At 49.3% G+C, this 21,317-nt stretch overlaps 2 protein-coding genes across 2 annotated transcripts; one reads left to right on the top strand and one right to left on the bottom strand.

Annotated features, from left to right (window-relative positions):
* Positions 1–3,308: 3,308 nt before the first annotated feature.
* LOC34622747 lies at positions 3,309–6,565 on the top strand. Its single transcript, XM_026338097.1, has 8 exons — positions 3,309–3,348; positions 3,457–4,061; positions 4,208–4,332; positions 4,508–4,749; positions 5,054–5,115; positions 5,216–5,465; positions 5,790–6,182; positions 6,405–6,565. The coding sequence occupies exons 1-8, from the start codon at positions 3,309–3,311 to the stop codon at positions 6,563–6,565; spliced, it is 1,878 nt and encodes a 625-aa protein (XP_026193882.1).
* A 10,115-nt stretch (positions 6,566–16,680) lies between these two features.
* LOC34622751 lies at positions 16,681–20,077 on the bottom strand. The gene is made up of 8 exons (XM_026338096.1): positions 19,871–20,077; positions 19,452–19,611; positions 18,819–18,943; positions 18,309–18,398; positions 17,846–18,017; positions 17,602–17,721; positions 17,217–17,516; positions 16,681–16,949 (listed from the first exon to the last, which is right to left on the bottom strand). The coding sequence occupies exons 1-8, from the start codon at positions 20,075–20,077 to the stop codon at positions 16,681–16,683; spliced, it is 1,443 nt and encodes a 480-aa protein (XP_026193881.1).
* Positions 20,078–21,317: the final 1,240 nt, after the last annotated feature.

Genomic DNA, 21,317 nt, shown 5'->3' with positions numbered 1-21,317 from the left:
CACTGTGAGGGCCTGACCACCATGAGTTCCTTCGTGGGTGCTTAGGGGACCAGACCAACCAACACTCTAGGGCTCTCCAACAAGGATGCCGAGGTACCGCTTTCTTCATAGCGTGGTAGCATTCACGGAGAGTTTGAACTCTTTATTATGTGTCTCAGCGATGGACTCGGCGTGGAGCGCTGGATATCTTTTCATATGACATGCTACTACTGCCAATCCATGTTCCCCATAGGGCCCACTGGGCCCTCGGCTGTGTACTTCCGAAGTGGGCAAAAAGGCCATGACGGGCCCCTAATGGGGCTTTTAAGACCGCTTTTGCCCTTGTTTAGCAAGTTGCTGGTGCTGATGTCAATATGGCAGCGGTAGCAGCCACACTCGCTGCAGTGTCCCTAGCACCAGTTAATTTATAATGGCTGAGAAGCAGTAAGCGGTAGTACATAGTTGCGGTCTTGTGTGCTGGAGAGCGTTCTCAGGCAAAAGAAGATTTTATATTTTGATTCGCTGAAGTTGGATCAGGATGCCATGAAGTGAGGCCCTTTTACGGTTCTGCACAGAAGGGAAAAATTCGGTGTTTGAGCTTTGGGATTTTGGTTCGCACTTTGGAAGTTCTGAAATATATACAAGTATTGGATCTACGTCTTATGATTTAGGGTTTCGAGTGCTTAGGTTCTACCGGACTGTCTGCAACTACTTGTCCGCGGAGCACCGAGACAAAAGGGGGGTCTGCTGCCCTCGCTCAGCATGGCGTGGTATCGTTCCGGTAAGTGTAGGAAGTAGCTGTTAAAGTTTAGGGACAAGAATTTTGTGCGCTTGCCTATTGTCCTTTTTGGAGTTGTACTTGTTACTTGCGTCTTTTGAACGGTGCTTCCTGAATGGAGATTTACTGAAGTTTTTTTCGATATGTGCAGCACGGGATACCTCAGCAGCACAATTCCGTGGACTGCGGAATCTTCTGTTGCGCATTCGCGGAATTTCTCTCGGATGGCCGAAAAGAGTTCCCCTCTCTCACCCCGCAAGCGATCAGAAACCTTCGACTCCACATGGTGTGTCCTTCAAACACGAGGCTTTAGACCACAGTCTGGGAATGATAATAGCTGCCTTGTGCTGAGGATAAATTTTTTATGAATATGATCGTATGCGCACGCCGTTTTCCTTCGCTGCAGGTCCTACAGCTGCACAAGGGCCTCGTAGATTAAGATCCCCATTTCGTTCGGAGGCTCTGTTTGGGTCTGATGTGGTCCCCTCCCGTGAGGCTTAGACCTCCATTAGGGGATATCGGCTTTGTTCTGAGTCGTGCTACGCAGAACATCATGTCTTTCCGCTGTCCAGAGGCCTCTAGTTCCCCCGGCGCTCCTGCCTCGCCCCCCACAAAAGGTCGACACGGATTATCTCCGTTGGATCACGAAGGCTTCTACTGGGCCTTACCCGCCATGCCTAAGGGAGCATAATAAAGCCCTTTGTGGGCATCCCTATACGTAACATTTGAAGTGGTTATTGAATTTGTTAGTAGTAATGCGACACTTTCTCCATTTGGCATTAAATCTTAGACTTCATCGAAAGTACTCTTCCTCGTACACAGAGCAACGTCTGGGCCTCCTCGAGATAACACGCAGAGCCCTGCAGTCTCTATACTTGCATTGTTTCATAATGACTCAGCTCATCTTCTTGAGGAGCACTGCAGAATTATCTAGCGAAGAGCAGACGATAACAAGAAAGGAAGCGAGGGGAACACATCCAGTAGACACCTGGACTATTACGGACTTAGTGGAAGTTAAGAGAGTTTACAAACTCCCAGAGGTGTACAGATCTTCTATGTGCTGTCAGGACCCTGTGGAATCTAAGGGACTCGCATGGGCTCCATGGGTGTCGCTGCCCAGCACTAGAGGACGTGTCGTAAGGGCGGTGGGTGCTTTCGTCTCCGGGCACAGCAGTCTCTACAGTTTCTGTGCTTGATCAGGTAGCATTCTTTCATTATTATCAAGTATAGCACGGCCACCAAAATCTACTCCTCTGACTAGTGTTTCCATACGGAGACACTTCGCCTTGAATCCAATGCAAAACTTCTTGAGCGTGTTGGGCTTAGCTACAAAAAGCACTTTCCACCACACTATAGCCAGCTGGGAATTAGTGAAGCATGGAACAGTTGGTTTGTCTTTTCATGTGTCTTATTGTCCCGAGGTAAGGCTTGGACGATACAAGAAGCAAAGGCGTGTGTATTTACTATATGTTATGTCCATGTAGCTATGACTACTCAAATTGCTTTACAGATGCAGATACGCGCACCCTAGCTGAACCGCTGACCCTCATGTTGGGTCGGGGAGGAGGGGGGCCGGAAAGTATATCTTTGGAAGTACTCAACAACGTCGATTAAGTGGTGGAGTCTGCAGTAGAGTGCTGCCTGCGGACAGCTGAGATAGAGCGTTACATGAAGGCTTCTCTAAAAAAGGCCTCCCTTCTTTCCTTACCCTCGCCTTGCCGCGTTGCGAAGTAATGGGAGAGGCGCAGCTAAGGCGAAAGCTCCTGTAGGCTCGAAACACTCCAAGCATTCACATCCTGCTGCATCTTGCAACTAATATACACAGTGTTGACTCTCATGAAGTTGCGCTTCCTTTGCTCTAAAAAGGATAACATTTGCATTCAGCAATAGCAGAAAATCAATTTTTCTGTTGATTCGTATTTCAATACAGCTATTATTACAGAAAGAGCCCACGTCTTGCTTGGCACGCTGGATCAACTAGCTCTATCGCTTCCGTTGGACAGTAAATAGCGAACGCTGAAATAGCTGCACTCGCAGCAGCAGTACTACGAAGGCAGCGAACCCAACAGAGCATGCAGCATAAGGAGACTTAAAAATGTATTTATTTTTCGCATTTTACTGAACAAGGCAATTTTGGACAAGTATGCAAGTTTCCTCCTGATGTGTTGATATATCACTGAAATTATTTTTAAATACATATGAGCTTTGTTGTTCTGTTAATACCCCCAAGATCTTTTATGCCTCTAGTACACTCTGCTGGGGGCCCGAAGGGGCCCTATAGAACCCCCGTGGGGAAAGCGTAGTGCACAGCAGGACCTCTCTATTGGTTGCGCGTGGCTGCCCCTCGGCCTATGGGAGCTTAATTTTGGTGAGAAATTTTTTCTATCACGGAATAATAACTCATCAGGGGCCCAAAGGAAGGAGACACTCTTGCGCCCCCCTCCAGACATCCAGCACAGAGGAAGGGCCCCCTGGGCCCTTCAGCTGTGAATAGGGATCTACACTCAAAAAAATCCCATCGAGGGGTGTCTAAAGGCCGTGTTATGGGGCAATGGGGGCTCCACAGGGCCTTGAATCGCGAGAATTCGCCCGTATGTTTCGCAGGGCATCGCCATGACGTCTCACTTGGCTGGTATGCTCGGGCTCTCCTCAATCCCCTTGTGTGTCTGCTTTGCTCTTCCCTTTATACTCATAAATAGGCTCCACTAGGGGCCATGAAGGCGGGGACCAAGCACACATGGGCCGTCTACACTGGGTTCTCTTGGGGTCCTTGCTTTTGCGGCAGCTCACCGCTGCAGCAGCAAGGTACTCTATAGTGATGGCCTCCTCTTTAGCCTTTCAAGGATACCCTCTTCCATGCGAGCTGCGTACGAGCTCCTTTCCCCTTCCTAATGTGAACTACGCCGGGAAAGGGCCTCGCTGCTGTGGTCGGTTTCCTCTAGGGGACTTGCCACAAGAAAGTGGAGGCTTTCATTCCTTACCGACCTCCTCAAGTACGGCCATGCATGCAAAGGGCCGTCCAGGGGGAGGAGGTGGTGTGGGAGCCAAGAAGAAGGCGCAGCCTCAACAGAAGCAGCAAAAGCAACAGCAGCAAAAGCAACAGCAGCAAAAGCAACAGCAGCACCTTGGAGGGTTTGACAAGCATAAAAAGGCAAAAAAGGCAGCAGGAGGTGGTCAGACTTCATCGAGAGACTCAGGCGGCTCGCATGTGCGCCGGAAATTACATCGTGCTGCTGAATCTAGGCCAGAGGCCCCAGATATCTCGAAAGCAAACCTGCAGGCTCGGGATCTGCCATATGATCTTGTGGGTTGTAGTCCTTTACGTGAAGACACCTCTCACTGCTGCCCCCTCTTTAATGCATTCTCTTTGAGGCTTGAAGTCTTGGATGTGGAGCCCACAATTGGGGTTGTAGCTTGGCTGTAAGGTTTGGGCTATTGTGTGACTATCAGGTGTCTCCCGATGTGTTTGAGGTATACAAGGCCTTTGGGAGGTTGGCAGATCCTTTTGAACCCCACGGGTCGCTGCCTCCTTCTCGTCGACTCTTCATGGATAGGCTTTTTAAAGGGTTCACAAGGTAGAGTTTGCACAAAACGCCTAAGAACTTCGGGTTTACGGGACTGCTGGGAAGAGCGAGTGTTACCTTTTTGTACCTCTCTCCTTCGTGCCCCTCTGATGCGCCTCATGTGTTCTTACGCTCTCCCTTTCCTTCTGCGTATCACTCGCATGTTGTCCTATGGTGCTGCCTTCAGGCTTGAGGGAATCACAGAGGACCAGTTTCGCATCCGGTTGGAGTATGACTGGCGTTTTGTCCTTCCTCTGGCGAAGGACCCTCTCGCACCTCCGCAGACTCCGGAGGCTCCAGGAGGTTCAAAGGCCCCTGAAGCTGCTGAGGCCGTGAGTGACGGGAAAACACCAGAGGATCAAGTAACCATGGATACAGCCGCGTCATCGCCATCTCCATTTGAAGCTCTTGACCTTAAACTATGCCAAGGTCTGCCTCTCCAGTCTTCAGGCAGGGGCCCTGCTGCCTTTTTGGCAGCCCCTGTACCCTCAACCCCCAAAGCATCTCACAATACCCTTGAAATTATCCAAGGAGAGATCTGTTACCAGGGAGGGAGGCCCCCTGTGGGAGATGCAGTTCCAGCATTGTTACTGAAGGGGGGCAGGACTAGCAGGGAGACCTGCAAATTATCCACGAGGGCATGAAGTGATGGATTAGCCGCGCTTTGGTTGATGAAGGTAGCGTGTATGCTTCCACCACCACGATCTTTTCTCTTTATGATGCTGCGCTGCAGCCTGGGCAGCAGCAAGGGGCCTCCCACTCGTTGAGGAGGAAGCCACTCGAAAGCAGCGCCAGGTGAGCTTCTTTCCCTCTATCATTCTGATCCCGCTAATAAGCCAAAACTTTTGTACCTCAAAGTCTCCCAGTGTGTGTGCTGCTAATGGTCTTACCTCAGCAAACCAGGGCCATGAGGCTGAAAACAGCCTTCCTGTGGGCTTACAGCCGCTTGTCTCCTCCCCACTTAGGACCGCAAGGAACTCCTGAGGCTTTGAAGGCTCTAACACCACCGGAGCCCTTGCCCCCCCGTCAGGTGCTAATGCAGGAGGCACGTCGCCGCATCTCCGCAGAAATAAACCAGCAGGGACTCCATCCAGCGATTCTGGAGGCCCTCTGGCATTTCTTTGCACAAGGAAACGCAAGTAAATGCGCATATGTTAGGGCCCCAGTCCCACGGATTGCTCAGGAGCTCGCGTCAGGGGGGTTGGGGGGTTGGGAGGCGTCTGCAGAGGTATGAGATCAGGAGGGGTTCACCGTACATATTTGATAGACCACGTCAGAATAGAAAACTTTACGTTCGTGCGGGATGGGTTGGCATCATGTCATGTTAAGCCTCTACGTCTCATTCGTCGCTTCTGGAGAGCCCTACTTCATATCTAGGGCCTGAAGAGCCTCCCTTCTATCTGGCGTGGCAACCCCTCTCTTGTGATCCCTTTTTAACACGAGTGTGCGTGCTGTCCGGCCTATTTCAGTATTAACAAAGGATCAGGCAGCGGAGCGTATGGACTTCTTGATAGGGGGCCCTTCAGGGGGCCCCCGCCTGTGGCTGGATGCATCTGAGGTTCCTGGGCTGTTGGAAGGGGGGCAAAAAGGAGCTCAGAAATCGGAGGCCCTGCATGTCAAGCATTTGTTCTTCCGTGGAGGCCGTCTGCTCTACAGGAACCCTGCGGCGGTGTCTGCCCCAGGGAGGAAGCCAAACCCAAGGGGCCTTCCCCCGCGCCTCTCGGTAGAACGGTTTTGGGGCTGTCTGGGACAGCAAGTCAACAGGCGCATGCAGAATTTTGATTGGGAGGCCCTCGAGGCACGGGAAGCGCAAATCGAAGAGGAAAGGACTATGTTTCTCAGCTGTATCCGTAAAACCATCCGTAAGCTGTGCTGACGCCCCGAATGCGAACGCCGCTGTTCTGCGGAAGATAGCTAACCTATAAATCTAGCAAGCAGGCGTTTTCAAAGGGAAGCCAGAGAGAGATTCTCTGTGGAGAGGGTTGATCTTTTTCTCACCCTAGTCTTTCTCGAGGTGTTGCTGGGGCTTTTGTGTCTGGTCAGCCTGGGCTCTTTAATGTATCTGTGTGCGTTTCACTTCTCAGAGCTACGACAACAACGTCGACGGTTTTGTATGGCTTCGCGCCGCCTTTTGGATGGCATTTGGCTTTCTGTGCTCCATTCGAGAAATACTAACAAGGCACACCAGGAGGCACTCACTAACGAGGCCCTCCTCCTTAAGGTTAAAAAAAAGAGAGAACACTAAGCAGACAAACGCATGAAAATTGCAACATAGGAATCTTCTGGAGGGCACTAAAAGAGTTCGCTGGGGAAGGCAGAGGAGCCGTACATGACACTGCCTCTAAAGTTGCAGTGAACTGCGCGGCAGCAGAGGCAGTGTGAAGCCATCGGATGTTGAGGCTTCAGTAGGGAAGCGTCTCGCTGAAATGGCTCACATGGTTCTTGACAGCAGTGTGGCTACATGCCGTGCATCGTTTTATTGCCGCTATCTCATCTTAAGCATTACTCGTATGTAAAAAAATCCCCAAAACGAAACAAGAAAGTTGATATAATGTACAAAGATGCACCTTCCCGAACCCCAATCACTAGGTGTTGTGGATATGACAGTGTGTCCGTTTTACCGGCTACGAATGCAGAGGCGTAAGCGTGTGAGAAGTGACAGTGATGTCGCACAGAAACCATTGCTGAAGGTGTTCTTTCTTTGTGTTCGTACTGCTTATGTTTTAACTATCGCTTCATCCCCATCCCGAAAGCCCTCTGGGGGGTTGGCTAGATCCAAAGACCCCCAAAATCGATGCTGTTGCTGCTGGTACTTGAACTATGGGAAGATTTGAAAGTTTCAAATAATTCTGCTCCTATACCAGAGAATAAGCACATAGTGGCATTCCGTGGATTACAAGGGTTAGAGCTTGAAATAATCTCGGGAGCGTCCACCCTAGCGTAAAGTGGGCCGTCCGAAGCCTCTTTAACTTACTACACAGCAACGAGTAAGTACTCAGCACAGTCCAATCTTTTTGGGAGAGTTTAGTAGGTAGTATTCCTCCGAAAATGGCGCTAGTGCAGTGGAAGTTACGGAGACTACGGTGTCTGGAGTGCATCAAAACAAGTGGGAGTGGGGCTATATTATGGACGAATAAGGCCTATGAGGTCCCATGCGAGTTTTCAGGCACTAATGCAAATGTATAAGGCTCCAGGCTGGAGCACTTGCTGAATAGCGTGTATGCTTTAGGCTAGCTGTTGTCTGCGTGCGAGCTAATGGATGGCTGCTTGCTGTCTGCAAACTTCGTGGGGAAGGGCCCACTCAGAAATCGAGGAATATGGCCTTTGAAGTCCTAAATTGCAAAGAAAATCCTTAAATACAGTAACAGAAAGGGGAAAGGCAGCTTAAAGTCGACTTATGGGGAATATCACCGAATACCAGTGGACCTCAACTAGGTGAAGCCTTTCTTGACTTCCGAGTGCAGCGGATGCTGAGGGGTTCAATTCCGTTCGTCATTTTGTTTTGTTTGTATTTCCAATCCTGTACCTTATTCTTTATCCTCAGTTCATACAGACCTGGGAAATGCCGGATAAAACAGCAAAGATTGCCGGGGACTATACTTGCATTGAGGGCCTAGCCCTAGATCCTTCCCGAAGTTATTCGACTTGGGAGGACCTCCTCTCTGCTTTGCCCTGGACAACCTCACGGGTTATTTCTATCTCTAGGGCCTCACATTCTCGAAGTTCTTTCAAATCAGAAGCCCTAACCCCCGCAGCAGCACAGGCCCCGTCGAAGTCCTCAGTAGCTGTCTCCAGCTTGTCGTCTGTGCCTGCAACAAAAATAAGCCAGCATAAGCCACTGAAGCGAAAACGAGGCATCTGCACCCACCCAAAGGGACTCTAGGGCCTCCGAGGTCTCTGCAACTGGTTTTAGGGCCTGGGCCCATGCAAAGCTGCTGGCAGCAAGGGCTCTGTAAGGCTCCTTCTTTGGATACTGTGCACTGTACTGCAAGCCACAGGACGCTTGTCTTCAAAGTGATGGACCTCTCACGGAGGCTCAGCTGCTTGAACACAGAATGCCATTGACCTACTTTGCGCCACAGAGCTTTTGCCATGTGTCCCCCGAGACAGCAGAGGTGGCCTTTTAAGTGCCCATGGCACCCAAGCTACCTTCCCTTGCATTCTGCGCCCATCTGATGACTTTTATATGGTTGGTTTGCTTACCTGCTCTCCCCTTCCTGCAGGCGCTTTCCCTTGCCAGCAGAGAAGAGATTACGGGAATTCTAGGAAGGACTGTTCTGACCATTGGCTGTAGCTGTCCTGGGGCTAAAACAGGACCCCCAACTAGAAAACCCACTAGGAACATCTGCATGAACGTGCAATTCGCGAACAAGCCGCTTGCTGTATCCGCAGTGCACCACAGCCTTTGCGGCCGTCTTCGTTGGGGTGACTCGATCGACGGTTACCAAGAAACTGCCTTTCTGCTTCTTCATTCTGAGAGCTTTTCTGCAACAGATGTGGCTATACTACTCAATACGGGCGGAGCCATTTTTGGTTCAACCCAGTGGGCAGACCCACCGAGGAAGCTGCAGACCTTCCCTGGTTTAGAGCTTCCCGACGCTCCTTTTACTGCCCCGCTACGCGCGATATGCAACAGTCCCACCCCTTGGTCTCTTGTGCTGTCTTTAGGGGGTTTTCTTTGCCGCTTATCTGTACGTAACCTATCATCTCACTCTCTGAAGAAGCCTTGGGCTCTTCTTTCTTTCGTTACCATTGTGCTTGCCAGTTTTATAGCTGTTGCTACCGTTGCTCGAGGTACGGCCTCCTTAGAGCGTTATAGGATAGTCTATGAATTCATTTTAGCCTCCCGGTCTAGTAGACACTTAAAGTGGAGCCCGGCGTGCCAACGAGGCCTGAGTGACCTACATGATAAGTCAGTTCGACGGGGTCATTACTCTGCTTGCTGCTCTCAAGGGTAGTATTATTTGTCCCCATCTGAAATTTGATCTTGAGCTACTCTCCAGTCGATAATATAGCTACGAGTTCGCCTATTATATGCGGAGTAGTTTTGCCTTGACTCTGGTGGAACTTCGACAGAGACCTGCACATGTAGACCGAGGACATCAATCTCAACATGGCAAGAATGCTGCTCATGCTCATGGGGCTGCTGCTGTAGCGACGGGCGCTACAGTTGTGAATGCCCTTACGACCTATGGCTCTGCTTTTCCTTGTAAATTTTCTTGCTGGTGCTGTTCGAGGTATTGCATTTCCAGTGACTCCCGTGCGACAGCTGCTACTAAAGTTTTAAGCTGCTGATATCGCTTCGCCTCCTGGAACTTTAGATCTTTGTGGTCGCTACAGCTCAGACGGCGGGCATCGGATTTGGGACGGTGGCTCTCTATTATCTCCCCTCTTGTCTTATAGCCTAGATGCTGAATGCCATTCTTCGTATGATTTTTCACCGTGGAACAAGCACAACATGCTTTATTCCGCTGGTGTCGTCCACGCGGAACAGCAATATATACAGGAGAAACCGAACAGAAGCAAGCACGAGAGACACTGGATCCTTATCTCTTGGCAGGAAGTAGGGTCTTCAGTATGGTAGGCAGTGTGTACATTGAAGAGAAGACCGATTTGACGCAGAACACTGATGGTAACACCAGTGGTCCTGGTATAGTGTGTTTTTTCGTGTGTTCGGGGCCCCACTGGTGGCCCCCCTCAAATGTGACTTGGTGGGTCGCGGGGCCTTCCCCCGGGCAAACCTTCGGTCAAGAGCACCACTGAGAACAAATCTAGAATAAGCACCAACATAGCCTTATGTAGGTGGACACACTCACCACGATGATGAACATGCAACTTGAAAGCGGCATCTCGAAACCCATGGCAAAGATGAAAATAGAGACACTCGCGAACAGCCCCGCAAAAAGCCTTATCGGGGCCCCTCAGAGGGATCAAAGCGCTTGGCTACTTCATAGCACATCTGGTGACTCTTCGGGACCATGGAGTCAATACGCTGAGCCGGCGCTCTCCTGAATGTCCAAGCTCGAGCTTGTCCCCACCGCATGTTCGGCGGCAGCTGCGTTAGCGTCAGGATCACCAAAGCGGTGAAGAAACTCTCCATGGTCGTCCTGGATGTAGGGGTAACTCTGAAGTCCCCAGCACCTGCAACACACCGGCATTTATTGATGGTGTCCACGTATCTTCGCTCTGCTGCCTAATGCTGGCGGTAACGCTTTCTCTCCGAGGTGTCCTAGGTGGACATTGCACAAAGGTAGAGGGCTTCTAAAGATCCGAACAATATCCAGTATGACCGTTGCGAAATGTTAAACGCAGCTGTTACGGCCACAAAAAAGGCCGTCGCTGGTTTGGCTCTGTATATCAGAACCAAGAAAGGCTTTAAAGTGTGACTGGCGCGGGGCGGGCGACCAGGGGGTCTCCTTAGAAGGACGCCCGCCACACACTCTGCTTCGACTCGTTTGCTTTGTCCGGCAATATGGTGCTCCGCATTCATGCTGATGACGGCACCAGAAAATATAGTAACCGTCGGAGTAAGAGGCAGCCAAAATTGCAATGTGAGCCCCAGCTGCCTGCATCAGCTTTCAAGGACTCAGGAGAAGATAGGCACCGCTCCCGATGGGCACCCTTGCACTACACGTGAAAATATGTGCGACTTCTGGGGACCTTGCAAACGGACAAGGCTAATCAGTGGAGTATGGCCCCCTATTGGATGAGGGTCTCTCTCGCGTGCCAGAAGCACTACTTAGGTTCCTGCGGGCTGACACAGGGTTTCGAGAAGGGCTTGATTGGGGACGCCTTGGGGCATTGTCACCGCTTCCTCACCGCCCCTCTTCTTGATCGCCTTTCGAAGGGAGAAATGGGCACAACGGTGCTCCTTCTGCAATACGAATTTTTTTAGATCTGCTCAACATACGTCGACAGGAGCATGTGGAGCCCCCCGATGATTGTTCAGATCCTAGAGTCACTGATACCAGATATTCTCAAGCGTCCGTCAGGTTCAAGGGGCGACCTTGGCTGCCTTCTTCCTCATCGACAGGGTCGACATTCCAAGGCCCAGTACTTTATTTCTCTCTGCACTGTGGTACTCTGCGGTCTGTCGATACGGAGACCACCGCCAAGGGACCTTCAGGGCTGCGATGGTGCTGACGCAGCCTCTAAATTTGAGGAGAGAGATATGTCCATGGAGAAGACTGCGCTGCCACAATGTCTCATGGAGGGCTAAAATGCGTAGATCTAGCTTCTGAAAGAGCCGGCAGGGAGACAGAAGCATATGCGCAATCCACAGTTCCAGAACAACAGCGACACCAATAACGGAGGAGGCAGCCTTACTCCTAGGAGAGCCTGTCCTCCAAGGATTTCTATGGTGAGTATTAGTTAGTCCCCAAATCTCTTTATAGACTAAGAAGTAAGCCAGCTCCATGCACACTGGTTAGAGGCAAGCCAGAGAGAAGGCAGAACAAGGGCTAATCTAAGGGGAACACTTGCAAATACGCACTACAGGAGGTGTAAGATGTAGACAGCTGAGGCTGACCTGGCCTAAATTGCGCCTAGCAATGCATCAATTGCTAGGGATGAGGGTTTGGCACGACGCATTTTGCCTTTGAAGCTTCCGCTCGCTTGAACACCTTCTTTTGGATGTATTCACTTCTATGAAGTCTATGTACCCACTTTGTGCAATGCAGACCACGGTGGCGCCTCTGAGTAGGAAAGTAACTAGCGACCTGGCTATTTGGCTGCAACCTCACGAAACAAGCCCCGCAAACGTGTTTATCGTTTATGTGCTTGGCCTGTGTTGCGTCGCCACTTAGCATCTGGAAATACATTGCGTCTAACATTTTTTGCTTGTCGTATCGACAAACCACTTACTGTATGAGAGCGTTCAAACACGCCCGCCTTGATGCGCACATCAACAACCTTCAAGGAACTGAAAAAGACACCTAGCAGTATGTTATGGATTCTTCCTGTCTCCCTTTGACTTATTTCTTTCCATATGGCTCCCCGTACTTTGAATAGCCCTGCCTCAAAACAGGCCCCTGGTAAGGTCAGCGCCGGTTTGCCTCCTTTCGCGCAGCTTGACCTCACTGGTGTATCCGTTGCATGCTCTTTTGCGTGGAGTGATGGTTATTGGTGGCTGGAAAATGAACCATATTCATTGCTACCCACTAATAGTGGGGCATCTTTTCTTGACCTTCGCTGCACCTCCTTCCCTATGCCGCCTTCTTTCCTATGTACTGCGACCATATATTTCAGTGTGAACGGCCTAGATTCGGCATCCTACTGCTTAAGAATTAAATCAGCACCACCATGGCATCAGCTAACCGTGTGACTATCTCACTGTTTCCTTTACCTGCCTACATTCAAGTTTGTCCGGGTGCCTTTCTGCGGTGTCTAGTCTCAGTCCCTACTCTTCCTAACCTTGGGTTCTGCCTTGCTTCTAGCATTTGGCGGGGGCCTCCTGCTATGGGTACTCGAGAAACGAAAAGGTCGCTGCAAAGGTCTAGTTCGTGCTGAGCAATATGCGATTCAACATTACATACGTACATATAAGTCTTCCATATGCCATTTCAGGAATACTGGATGTGTCGCCTGATATGCACAGCTGCTGGTGTTGCTGCTTTCACAGTTACACTATGCAACCTCAGATGCCTTCTACTCTTATAGATATACACATATAATTATGGTATATGAACTAAAACTTTGGTGTGCTCCTGTATCATAGTCTTTATTGGTTATGATTTGATGATTATTATATTATAGACGTGCTCAGGTTGCACAGGCGAAGCGGGTGAAGGCATGTTGTGCAGTCCCGTCATCCTGCTCAGTGACATGCTGCCCTCAATAGCTCAGGCAGCCAAGAGCGCGGCCCTCGGTTTAAGCAGCAGCGCCCCTTTCCACACGGTCTACCCGCGAGACATCCCTTTAGACACATCTGTAGCTTGCCCGCATTCGGGGCTGTTTATGCGTAGTGGCATACATGGAAAAGCAGCTTGCCTTTGCTACCTGTCTTTAGCAAGAGAATTACCGCGGCAATGATGACCGGCAAGCACCTACAGAACAGCTGAAATGGCTGCGACAAGGCGATAAGTATTATCACCGTAGCCCTTGGGGCTCCCATCTGTCCTTTGGAGCCAATGGTTTAAAGTTAAGCCGTACTGTACTGTAGCCCTAGGGAAAAGGCATCCAATTTCACTGCGACCCTGAAATACGTTTTTGCAGTACATATTCACTAGACCTCTCTTTGGGCAGCGAGCCAGTGTCCGTTCTCTTAGTTACACTTGTCTCATAAGGATGACAAAACTTGAGCCCCTTTTGCATGCTACTCCGCTTCTCTAAAAAAAAAATCACTCACCTTTGTACGTCCCCTGGATTGCAATGGTAGCGTACCAACAGGCTGATCTCTCGCCTGCACTTGTTTTTTCCCAAACATAGTTGCTCCCCCTTGTGCTACTAGTAGTAATTCGACTAGTACTGATTGGTCTTGGAATTTTTGTCGCTTGATGTAGTAGCATTTAATCCCAGTAATTCAGTTAACATACAAGGCACGGTTGGAGCCGTATTAAGCCATAGCAGCAGCAAGAAAAAAAGACGAATATTCATAATGTGCCGTTTCCCAGATAATCCGGGAAAATGTCTTCATGAATACAGTGCAAGGTGCTGAACCTAAGGGTAGTGATCTGTAGCTAAGAGATTGCTCATGACGCCCCAGAATAATACAGGACGAAATATTGTTCCAGTCATACGATTTGTTCACAAGCTAAGTGTTACTTTTATCACAGGGCTATACGGAAAGGGAGGGCATCCTGGCCAGTACAGGTACGAAGAAGTTTTCTGGTCTTTTGCGAAGTGACAAAATATTGCCTTTGCCTTTAGGATATCACACGCCTCATAGCCTTGTCTTGAATAGCACCACTTCTGGAGCTCGAAATTACTTCCTCGTGCTGTCTATGTGAGCCTTAGGAGTGTGTAATTGCTTTACGCAGTGGCCGTTTGATGTTCGATAAGGCAACTGCTCAGAGGGACTGGCAGAAGAATACACGCAACAAATAGTAAGTCCGGTGACATTTTAGTAAGCCAATAGAACCCAGGTCTTTGGTACTATTGCCTAATCAAAGGATTTGAATTTTTTTTCTTTCTTATCTTCAGTTCTGCCACCTGCATGAAGGCGAGGTCAAATGAGAAATTAGTGGTATCTGGTGAAAATTGTCTTTGCTACTCTTTTTCCTATAGGGAAAGCAAGCCTTGAGTTTAGCATAATTACACATGACTCTCCTTAGCTCTCGGGGGAAGGTGGAAGAATCAGTAAATCTCGATTAGTTCATTGGGCGTCTCTAGTGACCTTCGAGATGCAATGGCATCCCTAAAGAACCAGTGGACAAGCACAGAATCTCAGCCGTTGCTCTAATTGTTCCTTCCCCGGAGCGTCTATAAACTAAATCATATTGCTATGGTAGGGAAGAATGCATGAGAAAGTCTCGCTTTCATTCTCCTTGAAACGCCAAGGCATCGGTATTTGCCCCGTGATTTCATAGAGACACGAATCTCTGCTACTGCTTCCCGTTGCTTTTCATCGTGGTTTCGAATCAATATTCGTGTCCATATATAATTTTCACCTAAGCATTGAAACAGTTGTTTCCCCCCTTTCCTCGTCTTTTTTTCCATGGCAGCATGACGGTCCTTCGGCAGCATCGAGTTACTGGTATTATTGCTGTCGGTCGACTGGCTTTAATTCCGCCTTTCCGTTTATTTTTGGCTTGGTAGCAGCAGAATCATCGCAGTCCAGCGTGAGTGGTGATGGCTTCTTACGGAATATAGCTGCTGCTCCTCCCGGAGAATCGACTCATATGGTCCAAAAGTCTCTTATGATGCTAGACCGGGTGCAATGGCCACCAGATGCGGTCTCCGAAGAGTATAAAAGATTGCAAGCAAGATATTTAGGCGTGATCAGCCGCTTACAGCCACGGGATCGAGAGGGTGCCTTGGCCCATGTACAGTCTAAGGTGGAGGGAGGCGAGCATAGTGCACAGGCTTTCAGAAATGACTTTGTGGACGAAATCGCTGTAGCCTATTTCACAGGCAAACCAAGCCACCAAGAGGAGCTGAGGAAAAAAACTTTGTTAGGGGGGGAGATCGAAGAAGTGACCCAGGAGTCCTTGGTTGACGATATGGCACGCAGTGAAAAGGAGGCAACAGGAGCACACGTTTACCCCACTCTCCAAGGTATACTGCAGCTATACCAAAATGATGTAGACAGCAACAAGGCAGCAGCACAAGAAGCCATAAGAGGTGCACAAACACGGCAAGGAATAGAGGATGAGCAATCCTCCCTTTCCCTTGTAGACAGAGGAATACGAAAAAACAAACAGGCGGAGTGGACGGATGCCGAGAGAATGCCAGAATTAATCAATATAATTTTATCTTCCTGAGGTAGCCTGAGGTGTCGGACCAACAAATGTCTTCGATTACTTCGGCACTAAAGTGTGTTGTGGAGCACATTGAGGATGAGGTTGACTTAGACTCAGTCCCTTCTCATTTTGGCATTCCCCTCAGGCGCCTGTCTGCCACTTTACAAGCAGCCTCACTAGCTGCTTCAGGCTCACGGAGAGGAGTCTGGCCAGATGTAAGAGAGGACGGAGGCTACGATGCAGCAAAGGAGTGCGCGTTTCTTTGGGCAAAGTTTTGTTGTCTTACTCAAAAACAAATTTTGAATCTCTTGGTCGACATATTTCAACAGGGTTCCATAAAGGTCCACTTCGCTGCGAGCGCTGCGAAAAAGTGCAGTTCGAAGGGAGAAAGAGCTCTGCAAGGCAACAGGTGGTGCTGTGAGGCAAACGAGGAAAGTACATCGGCCACATGCTTACAAACGCACTGTAAACACTTGTTCACTCCAGATCCAACCTGCGTGGTCTGGCTCCTGATCTCGGTATCCCATGACAAGAGGAACAGGTGGGGAGTAATGACATCGCTACCCTAGCGGATAACATCGTCAGGAGCGAAAGCAGCACCATTACCCAACAGTCACCGAAGCAAAACACGAAGGAGGAACTTTTGTCCTTGTAGAGGTCCATGTATATACCGGACACCGACAGCGCGGAAGAACAGATGCACTTCAAAGGCAGTGGCTTCTTAGCAAGTGGGTGTTCCAGGTCATTGCGTATTGGGCAGTTTTGGCGCAACGTAATACATTTGCCACTTTGCACTGTTCAAGGCACTTTTTTGCCGTTCCACCAGATGACTCGCCATTGTCCAGCCACTATCCTCTTCAGGATTCTCAGCAACATTCGATGGATGCCCAGCTCAGCTCTAAACAGACGCCTCCTGGTAGTCGTTGCAGACAATGTCAATAACTTTCTCTGCTTCCCTCGCCTAAGCTGCCGGCTTTGTAGTTTTCTTCTGAGCTTTCTTCCTCATTCCAACTAAAATCAAGTCCCTTTCGAGTCCACAATTCTCAGTCCCATTTCCATAGGAGGAGGAACAGGGCAGAAGGCGATCGGGAGAGCTGTTTCTCGCACTAACTCTGGTTTTCCACTTTTTAAACTCTTTACCAGGCTCGCATTGTCCTTTTACCCCTAAGGCAGTCCCTGTGCCGTATAGTGGATGGATGGGGGATCTTGACGACAGTGTTGTGGGGCAGACTGGCAGGGCTGAACATCAAATATACAAGTACTGAAGGTAAGCCTAAGGGGCGCACACATGTATACAGCTTTTCAGAGGTAACGCTTTTGCCAATAATTTGTTGAGCATAGTCAATGGAGAGGTTGCACGTACACAGGTAAGAAGCCAAGGAACATGATTGCGCTTGGCGACGTACGTGCCCGAAGAACAGCGATTATCGCTCCACTAGGGATTGACATGATCTATGCTCAAGCGCTGAAATGGTTGAAGAATACATACGAGTGTACTGGAGGACAGCGACCTCTCTACACGATACGCATCGACTTTAAGTAGCCCGCAGAAAAACCACGCAGCAAGCTTCGCCATTTGGGGAGGGCGAGCAGCGGTAATCGTGACACTATCAGCAACAGCAGTACAGATAGAGCATTTTTCACTGAGTATGCGTGCGGGTATACGAGCGGCAGCTCGATTCGATGGAATATGCATACTGGCCGCAAAATATGCTTTCGAGACTCGCGCAAGACCCTCAGTTTGTAGGCAGCCTCTGCGTTGAGGTCCCCTACGACTCTCCACAGATGGTAAAGGAACTAGTGATCAGTTGTACATAAAAAACAATACGATTCCTTGAGCCTACAGCAAAAACTGTAGGAAGAGCGGCCTACAGCCATCCGCTGGCATCGAAATCTACCCGTTTGCCTTTATGGTGTGCGTTAGTGCTACTACGTGCCGAAGAAGAGCGGGCAGAGGGTGGAGCCGATGAAGCACGAACACCAGACTCTGGAATCGTCAAAGCTGCCTGCACAAAAAAGAATGGCATGCCCTGAGGCTGTTATCAAGGCCCGTTTACGTATAATTGTCTACTCTTAAGCCTCAATTTGCAAGCACGAAACTCTGTACTCTAAAATTTATCTAATGCCAATTGGGGGTAAGTACTGGGCCTGTGGCATGGGGGCTCTGCGGACGTTAGTAGTCTCCGCCTCCTGTGTCCCCAAGTGTCGCGCGACCGTCTTATCCCTTTTCCTTTTCAAAAGCCTCTTCTTCCTGATCTCCGCCACTCGCTGTGCTAAGTGGCGGAGCTCAGCAATGTTCTGAGGGCAACACAATACAAATGGATGGGACGTGGCAATGGTCTGTACCTTGCCTGCTTAACTGCCGGTCAGCTGGCTTTCCACCGGCTTGGTTACACGCACAGATGGAAATTGTTTGCAACAATTTTGTTCATATGGCTGAGATATGTGCTCAGAATGTCAGCCACTGTGCATTGCTGTTTATGATTTCCCTTGTCTGCAGTAATAACCATTTACTGACGCTTGCCTTGAAACACTAAACGGCTTGGCAGTGCCAATCAAACGCGCACATAGGCAAACTTATTAGCTCACCCTGTCCGCTGATTGCATGGTATCTGCTGGCATTGTCTGCAACTGCCACTCAGCCGCGTTGAGCTCAACGGTCCACAAAACATGAACTTCCTGTCCAAGGGAAACCAGATAGCACCAGAAGCAGCGCCACCACCAACAGGCGAGCGCAGTGGCAACATGTTACACTACAGCAGAATCAGTATGTGGGGAGACGGATAAACGTGCAACTATGCAATACGGTGAATGCAACGAATACCCCGAAGAGCGTTTGACCACGGGAGCACCTGATGGCGCTTGCCTGCGCATCCCTTGTCTGAAGTTCACGTGCGGAACAGAGTCTAGCACTTTATTATCATGTATTCATAAGACAAAAGCCTACTAGCAAGGACCCTTAGCTTGGGTCATTCCTAGGGAAGTGAACGGAAGCTACTCATGATGTGCGTTTCACGTCCCCGTGATGCGTCCGCATTTGTGCGTATCAAAGATGACGCAACCATTAGGCTGTTCATAGACTGTTTTTGCGGAACTTACTTGTGATGCTGTTAGCAATGAATGTTTAGCCCAAAGGGCATTTTCAGCGTTCTCCAGCTCATGAGCAATGGTGTAGTAAGGAACCAGCAACTCGTCCACTGCGTTCCGGTGGTCCTCTCTAAGACCTGAATCAAGAGCAGAAAAAGCGGCAATAGATTCAAAAAATTCTTGAACGAGCAAAGATTGTAGAGCACGAGAAAAGCAGCATGATTTCACGAAAAAAAGGCACCAAGTGAAACCAAACAAGCGGGGGAGGTCGTCTTCATTGCCTTGGCAGCAAAGAAAACTAACAGTGATCATCGAGCACCACTGAGCAACGGCACACCATATTCATTTACGCACATCTGAAGTTAGAGAAGGCTACTAGGCTCCGTCATCCCAGTACGACAGACGCCAGGTAGTCCTACGGTTGGCCTCAGGGCAGATGCACAAAGAGAATGACCAACAAAACTCGCGATAAAAAAAGGATTACTCGATCAAAATGAGAAAAAATCTGCAAGAAATTATCAACAGAGAAGGAAGGGTAACGAAAATATACGGGCGGGTGAATGGATGGCGAGAGGGAGACAAGCATCGAAGACAATCACACGGACGCAGAGGGGATTCACAACAGACTTGGTGAAGGCGACATACCAGCGACAAGGGCGGCATATTTAGGGTGCGTGTAATCTGAGCCTCCCTCCTGTATTTGCACGACTCTGGCCTGCGCCGCCTTCTCACAAACGTCCCGGACTGCTTTCTCCTTTCCCTCAAAATAAGATTCGATCGCTGCTGACTTTTCAGCCGCCTCAGCCTACAGGAATCGCAAGGAAAAAAGTATACCAAAGATTGTAAATTGCAGCAGGACCCTACCCTTTAACAACTGGACCCAAACGTGCAGCAATCCCTCCGATACCTACGGAGGTAACCAAATATTCGGAATGCGAAAGTATGCTCAGTAAATCCTGAAGCATATAAATTATAATAGTTGAAAAAAGAACCGCACGAATATTACTAGAAATGGCGCTATAGCAGTTTGCACTATATGCGCTGTAGGAAACATCCGGACAAACCTGAAGCTGCTGGTAAGCGGCGTAAACATTGCTGTATTCATATTGGAGACGATAGTAGGTCTGTTGGGCCGCTGTAATACCTCGCATGCGCACTTCTCTAGATAGCAGAACAGCTTGGTACGGGGTCATGTCACAGCTCTCAGACTGCTGAGATGTGCTAGGGGTTCCGCAATTTATCAAGTTTGAGCTCACGCCGAAAAACGACATCTTAGAAGTCTGTGAAGCTCTTTTGCGTAAAACATGTGGTTACATTTGTCATGGGTTGGTGAGTATGCATTTACGTGTATAAGCAAGTTTCTGTAAGGCTGAACACATAAGTATAGCTGCAGGGCTGGGACATCAAGCCATGCAAGCAGCCGCACAACACTGAGCCTCAGGTGTCATCAGATTCATCCGAATTCACTTGATTGTGAGCCAAGGAGTGCGGATGCCCTGTTGATCCAAACCCTGGCCGTGCTCCTTGTCAATGGCCAGGAGGCCGGAAAAGGTGGATGCCCTTCCAGCTCCTTCTGGTGTTCCCAAGTTGTCTATACTGAAAAGAAAATCCATTCGAAATTTGGATTTGTCATCTGCATATTCTCAGGAAAGCATAGGAGAAGGGCGCTCGCGAGTTGGGGGCCCACGCAATCAGTGGAGTAAACTTCTTGGAAAAAGTACTACCATAGGATAATTCTGACTCACAAAAGGGGTATTACGGAATAAGCAATTTTGTTCCGACACTGGTACCCGATATGAGAGCGTTGTTCGCGATAACCCTGACGATGAGCTACGTGCTTCTGCCAAGAGCCCCGCCAGTTTCAACGTCCTGCAACTAACCAACCCAGCGGTCAGCTTTATGAGAGCATCAAACACGCTTACTAGTTGGGTTTACTATATTTTCTAGCCCTTTTCAATGTTGTTACACCTTATTACTCCGAATGGCGCCATGAAATGCTTTGCTTTCCAATGCTTACAGCTGGTACAGTCGAGTGGATTTGCTTTTCAATGCGTACAGCTGGTACAGTCGAGTGGAATGGGCTTGCCCAAGATGCCGCATACACATTACGCGCTTCAGTCTATTCTCATCAGACTACCGTTAATTACGTCTGATCCTAGCTTTCCGCTGTTCTTTCACTGAATCGAAAGCTGTGGATAACCCAAAACGCTGGTGTGAACACCGCTGCCGACTGCGTCTTTCAGCGCCTTTCAGCGCCTTTCAGCAACTATCAGCGGGAAGTGCAAAGAGGGCTCATACAAGCAAATGATTCATCTGTTCATTTTTATCCTGTAGAGCCATTTTATGGAGTGCCAAACTGGCGAATGTTCCTCCTATTTCTGGGTGAAACGATGCGCGCTTGCTTACCCATGCCATGCCCCACTGAGGCCCTGCATTGGAGCGCAAAAGGTCCCAAGGAAACAATTTAGACACATTACCACATGTGCACGCCCATTTTGTTTCTTACTGAAG

The sequence above is a fragment of the Cyclospora cayetanensis genome, unplaced genomic scaffold (genome assembly GCF_002999335.1).
Source record: "Cyclospora cayetanensis isolate NF1_C8 unplaced genomic scaffold, CcayRef3 CcayRef3_contig_23, whole genome shotgun sequence".
NCBI lineage: Eukaryota > Apicomplexa > Conoidasida > Eucoccidiorida > Eimeriidae > Cyclospora > Cyclospora cayetanensis.
Note: the sequence above shows the minus strand (reverse complement) of the source record. Positions and strands in the feature narration are given on the sequence as shown.